The 13,881-nt window shown below is 44.4% G+C and overlaps 1 protein-coding gene across 3 annotated transcripts in view; it reads left to right on the top strand.

Annotated features, from left to right (window-relative positions):
- STAT1 (signal transducer and activator of transcription 1) overlaps positions 1 to 13,881 on the top strand; it is a 997,040-nt gene that overhangs the window by 335,858 nt on the left and 647,301 nt on the right. For all 3 annotated transcript variants that reach the window (XM_069983571.1, XM_069983569.1, XM_069983570.1), the window contains exon 12: positions 9,503 to 9,532. In XM_069983571.1, the coding sequence (XP_069839672.1) occupies positions 9,503 to 9,532 (30 nt within the window). The remainder of the gene's footprint in view (positions 1 to 9,502; positions 9,533 to 13,881) is intronic.

Here is a 13,881-nt window from a genome sequence, read left to right as displayed (position 1 = left end):
GGCTGCAAAGGGACATGTATCTAGCTACAAGGGGGGTGGGTATATGGCTACAAGGGGACATATATCTAGCTACGAGGGGGGGGGCATATCCAGCTCCATGGGTCATAACTTTCTGCAAAAAGCATATTCAGCTGCATATTCAGCTTGCATACCTGGCAAAGTGCAAATCCAGCTGCATGGGGCATACCTGGCTAGGGGCAAATCCAGCTGCAGGGGGCATACCTGGCTAAGGGCAAATCCAGCAGCAGGGGGCATACCTGTCTAAGGGCAAATCCAGCTGCAGGGTGCATACCTGGCTATAGGCATATCCAGCTGCAGGGGGCATACCTGGCTAAGGGCAAATCCAGCTGCAGGGGGCATACCTGGCTAGAGGCATATCCAGCTGCATGGGGCATACCTAGCAGAAAGGGGGGGATATGTGGCTGCAGGGAGCATACCTGGCTAGGAACATATCTGGCTGCAGTACGCATGCTCGGTTGTATGTGTCATATGTGGCTGAAGGGGTCACAGCTAACTGCAAGGGGCATATGATGCTGCAAGAGTTATAACTAGCTATTGGGGTCATACCTGGCAACTGGGGCCTTTCTGTCTAAAGGGGCATATCAGGTTACAGGAGGCAATTCATCTAGCTACAGGGTGGGCATTATTACTGGCCACAGGGGCTCTTATTATTGGCTACAGGTTGCATTATTACTAGGGAAGGGGGATTTATTATTGGGGAAGGGGACATTATTACTGACTTTGGGGGGGGGGGGTTATTTTTCATTACTTGAGCATTATTACCGGGTCGATCACATTGTTATGGGGGCATCTGATCTGGGAATCCATTACTGACAGAGACTTCATACAGAGCCCATGGCTGCAGTGTGATCTCGGCTTTATTAAGGCACCATTTCTAATTGATCGCATCCTTGGGGGTACTCTGCTAGAACATCTCATCAAATGGGGGTACTTGGTTTGAAAAGGTTGAGAAACACTGCTTTAGACCATATTTTCACACCTGTATAAGTCTTGTATCACACACAACATTTTAAGGGAAAATATAACTTTTTTTTTGTCATGGGCCAGAAATATAAAACTCATGACAAACTATACTTATTTTTTCTTAACTGTGCTTATTTTATAAGTATGGCATTTTTAGTTGATTTGTGCCTTTAACCCCTTAACGACATCGGGCGTATGTGTACGCCCCCGCAGCCTGGTACTTAACGCAAACGGGCAAACACATACGCCCGATGTTTACCGGATCGCTGTGTGTAAACACACGGCGATCCGGTAACGATGGCTGCTGTAATACACAGCAGACCATCGTAGCTTGTCAGCAGACGATCGCTGTAATTGGCTGATTTATTCAAATCAGCCAACGACAGCAATTTTCCGGTTCCCGGGTCATCGGTGACCCGGGGCCCCGGAATTTAATGGTGATTGGTGCTGTACGAGACAGCACCAATCACCATTACTGTGTATACTGGAGGGGGCCATGGTGCCACCCCCCAGATCGCCGCTATTGGCCGGCCAAGCCCGGCCGGCCAATAGCGGCGATCAAAGTAAAAATAAATATTATTACTTTTCTCTACACCCCTCAGCTAGTTAGCCAAGAGGTGCAGAGAAAGTGTGTGTGGTGTGCAGGCACCATACTCACCGGATCCCGGCGTCCGGACGGAAGATCTGCGGTCCCGCGGCGTCCATGTGATTCTCCGTCGTCTCCGCTCAGCTCTGCTCGGCTCCTGTCGGTTTCGCTCGGCTCTCGTCGGCTTTCGTCGTTTTTCTTCGGATATCTTCGTCCAGGTACTTGTACTGCCCCCTAGTGGCTGACTAGTGTATATAATACACTAATCAGTGGCTTTGGAGTAAAGAGGGTGTTTTTTTTTTTTTTTTTTTTCCCAATTTATTTATTTTTTTTTTTTGCGCCCTTCCACCGCTGAGTGCTGATCAGCATCGCACGTAAGTGCGCCGCTGATCAGCAACTCCTCTTTTTTGGCGTAGGGTTTTTTTTCCCCCCCCTCCCCCCCCCCCCCCCCCCCCCTTTTTTTTCTATATCCTACCGCCACTGTCTGCTGATAAGTACCGCACATAAGTGCGGCATTTATCAGCAACTCCTTTTTTGGCGTAGGTTTCCCCCCCCTTACTGTGAAAAACACGTATAAAACACTACATTACACTACACTACCCCACATTACACATTACACTACTTGAAATAAAGTTTTACACTACACCACTACACTACATCACATTTACATACAATAATCCCCGAATAATGTCCCTGAGAGTGTTTTCGGTGGAGGAGGCATACGCGCTTATTGCCTCCGACACCGAAACAGCCAGTGAGGATGAATGGGGGGATCCTTCTTTCCTCCATTCATCCTCATCATCATTATCATCATCATCATCATCCAGTGATGATGACTATCGACCTAAGCGTCCAAGGAGGACGCCTCGGGCTGCCCGCCAGACACGTCATCCCGTCCCGCCCCCTGCTCCCCAGACAGGTGACCCCATCCCGTCCCCTGCTCCCCAGACACGTCATCCCAACCCACCCCCCGCCCCCCAGACACGTCATCCCATACCGCCCCCTGCCCCCCAGAAAGGTGACCTCATCCTGCCCCCCGCCCCCCAGATAGGTGACCCCATCTGGACCCCAGACCCTCAAAATTATCAGCCCTGGATTCCTGGCTTTACGGCAACGGCGGGAATCCAGGTTAACCCCACAGGTCTCAGAGAAATAGACTTTTTCAAGCTCTATTTCTCTGGTGACCTTATCAATTTGATGGTGGCGCAAACAAACCTGTACGCGCACCAATTTATAGCCCAGAACCCCTCCTCTTCTTTTGCTAGGCCCATGGCGTGGACCCCTACTGATGCAGCCGAAATGACAAAATTTTGGGGGCTCCTGCTGCACATGGGCCTAGTAAAAAAAACCTGACAATTCGGCAATACTGGAGTGGGGATATTATTTATAGTACCCCACTTTATAGTATGGCCAAGGGCCGGTTTCGATTCGAAGCCCTCCTAAAATTCTTGCATTACAATGACAATGCAAGGTGCCCCCCACGAGATGATCCCTCGTATGACCGACTGTACAAAGTACGGCCGGTCATAGAGCACTTCTCAGCCAAATTTACTGAGATGTATATCCTAGAGAAATACATCTCAGTAGCTGAGTCCCTCCTGAGCTTCAAAGGAAGACTCCATTGCCGCCAGTACCTTCCTAACAAAAGATCACGGTATGGCGTGAAACTATACAAACTCTGTGAGAGTACCTCAGGGTACACTTACAGATTTAGAGTATATGAGGGTAGGGACACCCAAATCCAGCCCCCAGAATGCCCCCCCATCCTAGGAGTTAGTGGGAAGATCGTTTGGGAACTGATCTTCCCACTGCTGGATAAAGGTTATCACCTGTACGTTGATAACTTTTATACCAGCATCCCCCTGTTTCGGTCACTCGCTGCCCGAGCTACTGTAGCTTGCGACACGATCCAAAAAAATCAAAGAGGTCTACCAAGTCACCCTGTTAGACAAGTAATGCCAAGGGGGGAGAGCAGGGCCTATGCCTGTGACAATATGTTGTTGGTCAAATATAAGGACAAACGCGATGTCCTTATTTTGACCACAATTCACAGGAATAGCACCACCCCTGTTACTGTACGTGGTACCACAAACGTGGTGAACAAACCTGATTGTGTTCTAGAGTACAATCAGTATATGGGAGGAGTTGATCTCTCAGATCAAGTCCTGAAACCATATAACGCCACGAGAAAAACCAGAACGTGGTATAAAAAGGTGGCCGTATATGTGGTACAGACAGCGATGTACAACGCTTTTGTGCTGTACCGATATGCCGGCCACCCCGGGAAATTCCTTGATTTCCAGGAAGCAGTGATCAAAGCCCTGATATTCGGCAGCCACGGAGCGGGCCCCAGCGCTTCTGGATATGAAGGACCCCGTATCGTACAGGGACAACATTTTCCAGGTGAAGTCCCCCACACTGGAAAAAAGTGGAGATCCCAAAAGAAATGCAGAATGTGCCGTAAAAGGGGGATCAGGAAGGACACCACTTACCAGTGTGACACCTGTCCTGATCACCCCGGCCTCTGCATAAAGGATTGCTTCAAGACGTACCACACGTCATTGGAGTTCTAAATTTTCTAAATTCTGTCCCTTATTCCTATTTCAAGGGGTCACGTTGGTCCAGGGATTAGTCTGATTGCCAATATGGAGTCGGGAAGGAATTTTTCCCCTGTGATGAGGCTACTGTCGTCTGCCTCACGAGGGTTTTTTGCCTTCCTCTGGATCAACACAGGTTGAATTTGATGGACACCTGTCATTTTCAACCTTATAAACTAATAATTGGCCTAATACCCCCAAATTAATTAAAATTGTCCCTTTTCCCCAACTAAATAGGCATGGCCCTCATTCCCATTAGAGGCGTGCCATGATGCAATTAGAAAGCCTCTGTGCGGCCAGGACAGTACAAACCCCCCACAAATGACCCCATTCTGGAAACTACACCCTGTAAGGAATCTAACAAGGGGGCATCGGGGATATGGCCCCCTGGTGACGGCCACATTTGGGACGTGAAAATGAAAAAAATGGTATTTTTCATCTTCACAGCACATGTTCTACATATGTGCCCGTCACCAGTGGGGTCCATATGCTCACTGCACCCCTTGTTAGATTCCTTATGGGGTGTAGTTTCCAAAATGGGGTCACTTGTGGGGGGTTTCTACTGTCCTGGCAGCACAGGAGCTTTGTAAATGTGACATGGCCTCCATCCTCCATTCCAGCCTCTAAATGGTGCTCTGTCCCTCTGGTAGCTTGCCCTGTGCCCATATGGCACATTATATCCACATTTTGGGGAAATTACCCTACACGTTTTGCATTTATTTTCACTTTTAACCCCTTGTGGAAATGAAAAAAATTAAGGCTAGACCAACATTTAGTGTAAAAAAAAAAAAAAAAAATTACACTAAATCATTCATCTAGTCTTTATTTTTTCTTTTTCACAAGGGGTTAAAAGATAAAAAAAACACTAAATGTGTAGCGCAACGTCCCCCAAGTATGAAAATACCCCACATGTGAACATAAAGCGCCAGGCGGGTGCAGGGTAAGCCTCCGAAGGGAAGGAGCGCCATTTGGCTAGAATGGATGGTGAATGCCATGTCGCATTTACAAAGGCCCTGTGTTGCCAAGACAGTGGAGGCCCCCCAAAAGTGACCCCATTCTGTAAACTGCACCCCTCAAGAAATCTAAAAAGGGGTGCAGAGAGCATATGGACCGCTTCATGACTGGCACATTTGTGCTGTGAAAATGAAAAATGGAAATTTTTCACTTTCACGTTGACTGGCACAAATGTGGAACAATGTGGCGTGAAAATAAAATATTAAATTTTTTTACACTATAATGTTGGTTTAGCCTTGAATTTTTCATTTTCACAAGGGGTTAAAAGAGAAAAAAAAACACACAATGTGTAGAGCAATTTCCCCCGAGTCCGTAAATACCCCACATGTGGACATAAAGCGCCATGTGGGCGCAGGGCAAGCCTCCGAAGGGAAGGAGCGCCATTTGGATTTTGGAAGCTGGATTTCACTGGAATGGATTTCAAGGGCCATGTCGCATTTACAGAGCCCTCGTGCTGCCAAGACACTGGAAACCCCCCACAAGTGACCCCATTCTGGAAACTACACCCCTCAAGGAATCTAACAAGGGGTGCAGTGAGGATATGGACCCCTTGATGATGGGCACATTTGTGCCATGAAAGTGAAAAAAATAAAATTTTCCCTTTCACGTCACATTGTTCCACATTTGTGCCCGTCACCAGTGGGGTCCATATGCTCACTGCACCCCTTGTTAGATTCCTTGAGCGGTGTAGTTTCCAAAATGGGGTCACTTGTGGCGGTTTACCATTGTCCTGGTAGCATAGGGCCTCTGTAAATGCGACATGGCCCTTGAAATCCTTTCCAGTGAAATTCAGCTTCCAAAAGCCAATTGGCGCTCCTTCCCTTTGGAGGCTCGTCCTGCGCCCCCTTGGCACTTTATCGCCACATGTGGGGTATTTCCGTACTCGGGAGAAAATTCGCTACACATTTTGTGTCTTTTTTTTCCTCTTATCCCTTTAAGAAAATGAAAAATTGAAGGCTAGAACAACGTTTTAGTGTAAAAAATATTTTTTTCTTTTTTCACGTCATATTGTTCGGAAAATCTGTGAAGCACCTGTGGGGTCCAAATGCTCTCCGCACCCCTTGTTACATTCCTTGAGGGGTGTAGTTTTCTAAATGGTGTCCCTTTAGGGGTGTTTTTTAGGTTTTGGCACCCCAGAGCCTCTGCCAACCTGAAGTGGTACAGTCAAAAATGACCAAATATAACGGAGGCATTGAAATTCACTAGGCGCTCCCTTATATCTGAGGCTTGTGGTTGCGTCAAATAACGCAATAGGGCCACATATGGGGTATTTCTATAAACTGCAGAAACGGGGCAATCAATATTGGGGTGAATTTCTCTGGTAATAGGTTTATAATTATGAAAAATATTGGATTACAATAAAATCTCTGCACAGAAAATTAAAATTTTCAAATTTCTTACACACTTGGCTTTTATTTCTGTGACTCCCCTAAAGGGTTAAAACACTTTCTGGATATGCTTTTGCAGAGTGTGGGGGGTGCAGTTTCTGAAATGGGGTGCTTTGTGGGGCTTTCTAACATACAGGCCCCTCAAATACACTTTATAGCTGGGTTCACACTATGTATATTTGAGGCTGTATTTGTGAGGCTGTATAGCAACCAAAACCAGGAGTGGATTGAAAACACAGAAAGGCTATGTTCACATAATGTTGTAATTGAGTGGATGGCCGTCATTTAATGGCAAATTTTTGCTGTTATTTTAAAACAACGGCTGTTATATTGAAATAATGGCAGTTATTTACCGTTATATGACGGCCATCCACTCAATTTCACCATTGTGTGAACAGATCCTTTCTGTGTTTTCAATCCACTCCTGGTTTTGGTTGCTATGAGGACCTGACATGAGGACCAAATACTGCCTGAAATATACAGTGTGTGAACCCAGCTTAAGGCTGGGTTCACACACTGTATACTTCAGGCAGTATTTGGTCCTCAAGTCAGGTCCTCATAGCAACCAAAACCAGGAGTGGATTGAAAACACAGAAAGGATCTGTTCACACAATGTTGAAATTGAGTGGATGGCCGTCATATAACGGTAAATAACTGCCATTATTTCAATATAACAGCCGTTGTTTTAAAATAACAGCAAAAATTTGCCATTAAATGACGGCCATCCACTCAATTACAACATTATGTGAACATAGCCTTTCTGTGTTTTCAATCCACTCCTGGTTTTGGTTGCTATACAGCCTCACAAATACAGCCTCAAATATACATAGTGTGAACCCAGCCTAAACCTGAACAGGTCCCTAAAAATATCTGATTTTGAAATTTTACAGAAAATTTGAAAATTTGCTGCTAATGTTTTAAGCTTCCTATTGTCTAGAAAAAATGAAAGATAGTTTAATAAATGCCGCCAACATAAAGTAGACATGTTGCTAATGCTATTTAATATATAATTTATGTGGTATAACCACTTTCTGTATAAGCAAAAAAGTTTCAAAGTTGGAAAAATGCATTTTTTCACATTATTTGGGTTTTTTTCATAAAGATTCGTTATGAGTATCGACTCCAATTTACCAGAAATGTAAAGTACAATATGTCACGAGAAAACAATCTCAGAATCAGCCGGATAGGTAAAAGCATCCCGAAGTTATTAATGAATAAAGTGACACTGGTCATATTCATAAAATTTGTCTCTGTCATTAAGGCCATTTCAGGCTCTGTCCTTAAGGGGTTAAAAAATGTGTGTAAATGTTTTTTGTTTTTTTTTAACTTTTTACATTACAAATATATCATTCAAGCAGAACATTTAATAGGGAAAAAATTTTTTTCGTAGATCAATAGTAAAGCGAGTATAAGAAACACTTAATTATATGTTATTAGAAAAGAATGCTTCCTTCGGCTGTTATCAAGTATCTTCCTCTCCTTGTTTCAGGTAATGCGATCTAGCAAAGAGATCATGTTACAACCAAGCTACTCTATGGAAGTGGTGGGGTAGAAGGGGGAGTGCTTAGGTAGACAGGCAGCTCTGCAAAGTAGTCGTTAGTATTTTCTTACCTTACCTCATTCCTCTGGTATTTTCTGGCCTTCCGCGGTCTCTGCAGCTGCAGTTCTGCCTTCTGTTCCGGTCTCTGCCCTGACAGGCTGCTCAGCCAATTACTGGCCACAGTTCTGTCTTGGCCAGTGATTGTCTGAGAGTAAAAGAAGGCAGAGCTGCAGCTGCAAAGACTGAAAAAGGCCCGAGGACAACAGGGAATGTGGAAAGTAAGTAAATACTTTATTATTTTATACTTGAATCATCAGCTGTGGGCTGCGCATTGCTATTACACGTAGCAATGCACGCCTAATGGTTTTAGGTCCGGGCCTAAAGAAATTATCAGCCGGCGATCGTTTTTATCAGCTGAGCGTTCTTTTTATTACAAGGAGCGATAATCGGCCGAATTGGCCTGATTCGGCTGATTATTGCGCCATGCAATAGGGCCCTAAGTGTAAAAGTAGCGAACGAATGAGGAATTACAACTAACATTCAACAATGATTTTAATGTCAGGACCAAAGGAACGATGAACGATTTCTCATTGGTCGTTTTATCGTTTTCTGCATTTACCTGCAACGTTCATAGTTTAAATTCTAACGCTACAACTATAATTCTCACTCAGGTTCCCTGATTTGGGCACTTTTCTGGCATGATGCCATAGTTCCTCTGCATATCACATATAATATTGCATGCTGTAGAGCAAACATTGCACTCTATAGTAAGCAATATTCATGAGATACTGCTCTGGACCGCCCATCTTTTAGTGATTTGGTAATGATTTGATTTGACTCCCAGGCGAAGGACACGAATTGCATGTCGGGGTGGTGGTGTCCTGGAGACCAAGCTGATCTTTTGACATTGGTAACATTGTGTGGTTCATATTTGGGGTGGTAAGGTTTTTTTTTACAGTGAATATAGTTTTTACCCTAATATGGATTACTATGCACTTTGGACTTTTTTACCTGGTCCCAGTGTTCGTTTGTATGAACTGCTCTTATATGCTTATGTAATATGTGATATCTCTCCAGGATTGAAACCCTGTTTTTATAGTGTTAATTCATTCTTTCTATTATGTATTTTTATCATGTGTAAATAAAAATTATGGCTATATTACTCAGTGTTTGTTTTTTGGTTTAGCTTAGTTTCACTGAGGTATCATTAAGGCTTAGGCAGTTACCCACTTATTTACACCAGTCAACGGTTTTATATGTGACAGCGAATGCCTTTTGTTTATGCTGTATTGGCTAATATAGTAATTTGGTAAGTATATTGAACCTCTAACTTTTTTATGTTAGTTTTTGTGTTATTGCTGACTCTGATTATGGTTGTTTTCTTTATCTTTAGAGACGTCAGTGAAAAAAATACAGTGAAAGGGTAAGTGATGATTGTTTGGTGTTTAATATTTTATTTACACCTGGCAAATTATGCCTATTTGAAGTGTGTTGAACATTTATGGTGACATGCTGTTGAGATTTTCAATAACATATTTGTCTGTTGTGTTTAAGGGAGCTTCAAAATTTTAAAAGTAGTCTTAATGTGTGTACAAATCTGACAGAAAATATTTGTCTTATGCTCCGTCAAATTCCATATTATGGAGATACAGTGGTCCATCAACATACTATATTAATTGGTTCTGGGAGGACCGTTGTATGTTGAAACTATTGTATGTTGAGTCCATAACTCTTTGGAAAACTGATAATTGGTTCTCAAGGCCCCAAGATGTCAAAGCAAATGGATAAACAGAGTTCGGGTGCTATTACACAGGCCGATGGTGGCCGATCAGTATTGTAAACAAGTGCCAATGTGCTAGATTGGCGCTCAATTGCTGGGCCTGTTACAAGGCCCAATAATCGTTTAGCCAGGGCTGCACGGACATTGTTAGCGATGTCCGTGCAGCCTTTGCCTTAACAGTTTTTAAATTACCTATCAAAGTTCCCGGTCTCCTCTTGCGCTCTGCAAACTTCCTCCCGGGTCCCGTGCACTGCAGGTTCAGAGCACGCCATCAGAGCTTACAGGCCTCCCAGCCAATCAATGGCTAGGTCTGTTGCAGACAGTTATTGGCTGAGTGGCCTCTTAGTTTAGACAGGCTACTCTGATGCTGCTGCGGGATTGGGGAGTGATAAGTCTAAATTTACATGTTGACATCTCTCTATGGAGAGAAGCCGAAAACCCAGGTAAAGGATGGTTTTTAAATTATATCTAGAGTTGGACCAGCTCGTTACTTATACGTCACTGACACAGATAAGACAATGTATCATGATTATAAGCCTGGAGAAATGGCCCCAGTTTTATTATGGTAATCACATTTTATAGACAGATAAAATATAGGGTGGTAACAAATGCTAATAAGGCATAGATGAGGCGGTGCTAGTGATTTAGATATTCAGTCATGCGCAATGGCATCTATATTAGTATCCATTATTATTATTGAAAAAGGTCAAAAAGGTTAAAACAAATACATTCTGTACAAAGATACTTTTTCATGAATCCAAGAGCACAATGTATTTGTTTTCCATAAATTGTTTATAGATAAGAGTCTCTGGGTCCTTGGGGATTGTGTCTACAAATGATAACTTTCCAGGAGTTAATCTCAGTGACGTGCTTCCAGCATTCCTCTTCTTCATCCAGAACATCTCTCTGTCACCCTCTGATCACCCTCTGATCACGCTCTGATCACGCTCTCATCACCTCCAGTCTCTTAAGAGGGCAATATATATAGGTGTAGTCATATAGGTACGGTGCAGGTAGGTAAAATCACATCTCTGGCCTTATCAGGGAGGTTGCATGCAGAGCCCAAAAGGATGCTGGGAACATGAACAGTTTAAACTTCAACTGTTTAATCTTCAGCCGCCAGCCACGCATCGCTATTACACGTAGCGATGTGCTGTTGGCTCCCGATGATTTTAGGTCAGAGCCTAAAGAAACTATGAGCTGATGATCGTTTCACCGGCTGATCGTTGTCTCTATTAGACAGAGCGATAATAGTCCGAATTGGGCCGATTATCAGTCTGTGTGATAGGGCCATTAGATAGGCGATAGATGTGAAATATATCAGGAATCACATCGTACACATACAGATAAGACCCACTAAAAATCCGATATGTCCTGCTGCATGCAGTCTTTGGACTGACTTACACCAGGGCTTAAGTGATGTTCTATGCCACCAAATTGCTCTCCCTTCCTTTCTCCCTAACAAGGAGCACTGCAGGGTCCCCCTTTTCTTCTTAATAGCACTGGCACACACAGACTCCCCCCCTCCCCCGACAGTGGACTGAATGCAGGAACCTCTAGCTTCTTAATGCCCCAGTGTCTGGGCATCACACTCTCGCAGTGGATTTTTACACAAGCACGGTCCCTTGGCCAGAAGCTGCTCTGTGTTTTCCTGAGTCTGCTGTTTGCAGATGCTCACTTGTTTGCAGCCATAGGTCTTCACTGTGCTTTACTGTGCATGTGTAAGAACCTGGACACCCCCCTCCTTATAGTCTGTTGGATCCTCACAGGTACAAACAGTTAATATGATAAGCAGAGTGTGAGTGCCCTTAGCATGACAGAAAGGTGAAGGAGGGGGGGAGACAAATATTCCAGGACAGCTTGGCACAGACTGACTGTTAGGATGCTGGTGGGATGTAACTTGTTGTTACAGTTACTGTTACCTGTCCCCGTCAGACAAAAATCTGACACATCAGATAGCAACCAATCACAGCCCATTTTGTGAATTAAAGCTAAGCTGTGATTTGTTGCTATTGTCTGAGATTAAAAAAAAAAATTCTGATTTTTGTCAAATAAATCGGGGCCAATATGTCTGACATATGGCATCACATTATGGAGCCACAAGGCATTCTGTTCCTGGTGGCCTTTGTCAGCTTCCAGCTTCCATGGAAGTACATTAGGTGATGATGAGCTGGCAGATAATTTTTTTCCAATGTCAAATTTCTAATATCATATCTAAGTTAGTTAATATCCAAGTGATTATTTGGCATGAATCAGAAATAATTCACCCCCAGTATTCTAGCACGGTAATTTGTTCTATCTTATCTCTGCTGCATTCATACATTTTGAGTCCTTTTTATTATTGCATGTGTGTTATGTCATCTGTCGATACTACTTAGATTCCCATAAAATTACATGCTTTTACAGGTAAATAGGAGATCAGTCGTTTTGGTGTTTGGGCATCCTATCAACTACAGGATACATCAGCAGCAGTTAAATCCCTCTTGGTAGCTCCTTCCTATTAATTCGGTACTTTGGTATCTGAAAATTCTGTTCAAATAAAATTGGTGCTGACTGCAGGAGCTGCAACGTCAAAGAGAGGCGTGATTACATAGGATTTTCTATAATAGGATTCATCATGAACGCTCACAGTTAAAGGGTCAGGGGCGTGCGGCCCCCTTAGTGCATTACCCTCTTAGCAGTGGCTTGGTCAGCCTTTAGGGTAGCTACGCCACTACTGCCCTCCCTTGCCGTCCCAACATTAAACTTAGGAAGCTTCAGAGCTGAGGGAGTAGACGGGAATTTCTTAAGGAAGCATATAAAGATGGCACAGGGCAGCGCGAACCTCGGCCAGCAGCAAGCTGGAACAAGGTTTATTATGACAGGCTGTCCCTAAAGCTGCAGGTGATTAGGGTCCTGGTCTGTTGCCCTGTTTGCTGTTTGGACAAACCCCCTCACACTATAAGAGACAAATAATTATTTAGCATTTTTTGGCCCAAATTTAGCAATTATTTGGCCCATTTCATTGCATACATTTTTTAAAAATTTAAGTGTTTATTATTTAGGGTATATTCACACGAACGGTCTCGCAGCGAGATTCTCGCTGCGAGCCCGGCAGGTCCTGGCAGTTCCCATACACTACATACTTGCTGCGGTCTAAACGACCGCAGCGAGTATGTAATTCAGCCGCCCTTAACCCCTTCTGCTCCCGGCCGGCTCCCCCGCTGTAAGCATACATTACCTGTCCTTGCTGCACGGGTCCGGCGTCCTGCTCTCCCGCCCGGCCAATCAGTGGCTGCGGCTGGGCAACACACTAATTGGCCGGGCGGGAGAGCAGGACGCCGGACCCGTGTAGCAAGGACAGGTAATGTATGCTTACAACGGGGGAGACGGGCGGGAGCAGAAAGGGTTAAGGGCGGCAGAGCTACATACTCGCTGCGGTCGTTTAGACCGCAGCAAGTATGTAGTGTATGGGAACTGCCAGGACCTGCCGGGCTTGCAGCGAGAATCTCGCCGCGAGCCCGTTCGTGTGAATATACCCTTAGGTATTTAATCACCTTCCAACCAGCAAGAATTCTGGCTCTCACAGACCTGGTATTTGTTCTTTAAGAGGCATCTCTGCTCTCATTACCTGAATTTAACCTGTCCTCTTTGCATTCTGTTCACACTCAATCAATCAAATTCCAAACTCTACACCATGGCCCAAACCAGATAGCTGTCCAAGGACACTAGGGACAAACTTTTTGACCTGCACAAGGCTGTGATCGGCTAGAGGTATAATGCCAGCAGCAGGGCCGTCGTGTTAGCTCCTCTGCTGTACTCTATGCTCGTCCTGCAGCTGCTTGTTTCTTCCTGAACCACCTTATTACACCTTCTGCTGCTTGTCTCTAACTTATGTTGCCACCTCCACCTATATAAACCAGCTCTACTTCTTTTGGCCTTATCGTTATTGCAGTTGTGCATACTAAAAGAAGTTGCACTTCTGTAATCCTGCTGATTCTCTCTGTATCCTA

The sequence above is a fragment of the Dendropsophus ebraccatus genome, chromosome 9 (genome assembly GCF_027789765.1).
Source record: "Dendropsophus ebraccatus isolate aDenEbr1 chromosome 9, aDenEbr1.pat, whole genome shotgun sequence".
In the NCBI taxonomy this organism is placed as follows: Eukaryota; Metazoa; Chordata; class Amphibia; order Anura; family Hylidae; genus Dendropsophus; species Dendropsophus ebraccatus.
The sequence above is the reverse complement of the archived record's forward strand: the minus strand, read 5'-3'. Positions and strand labels throughout refer to the sequence as shown.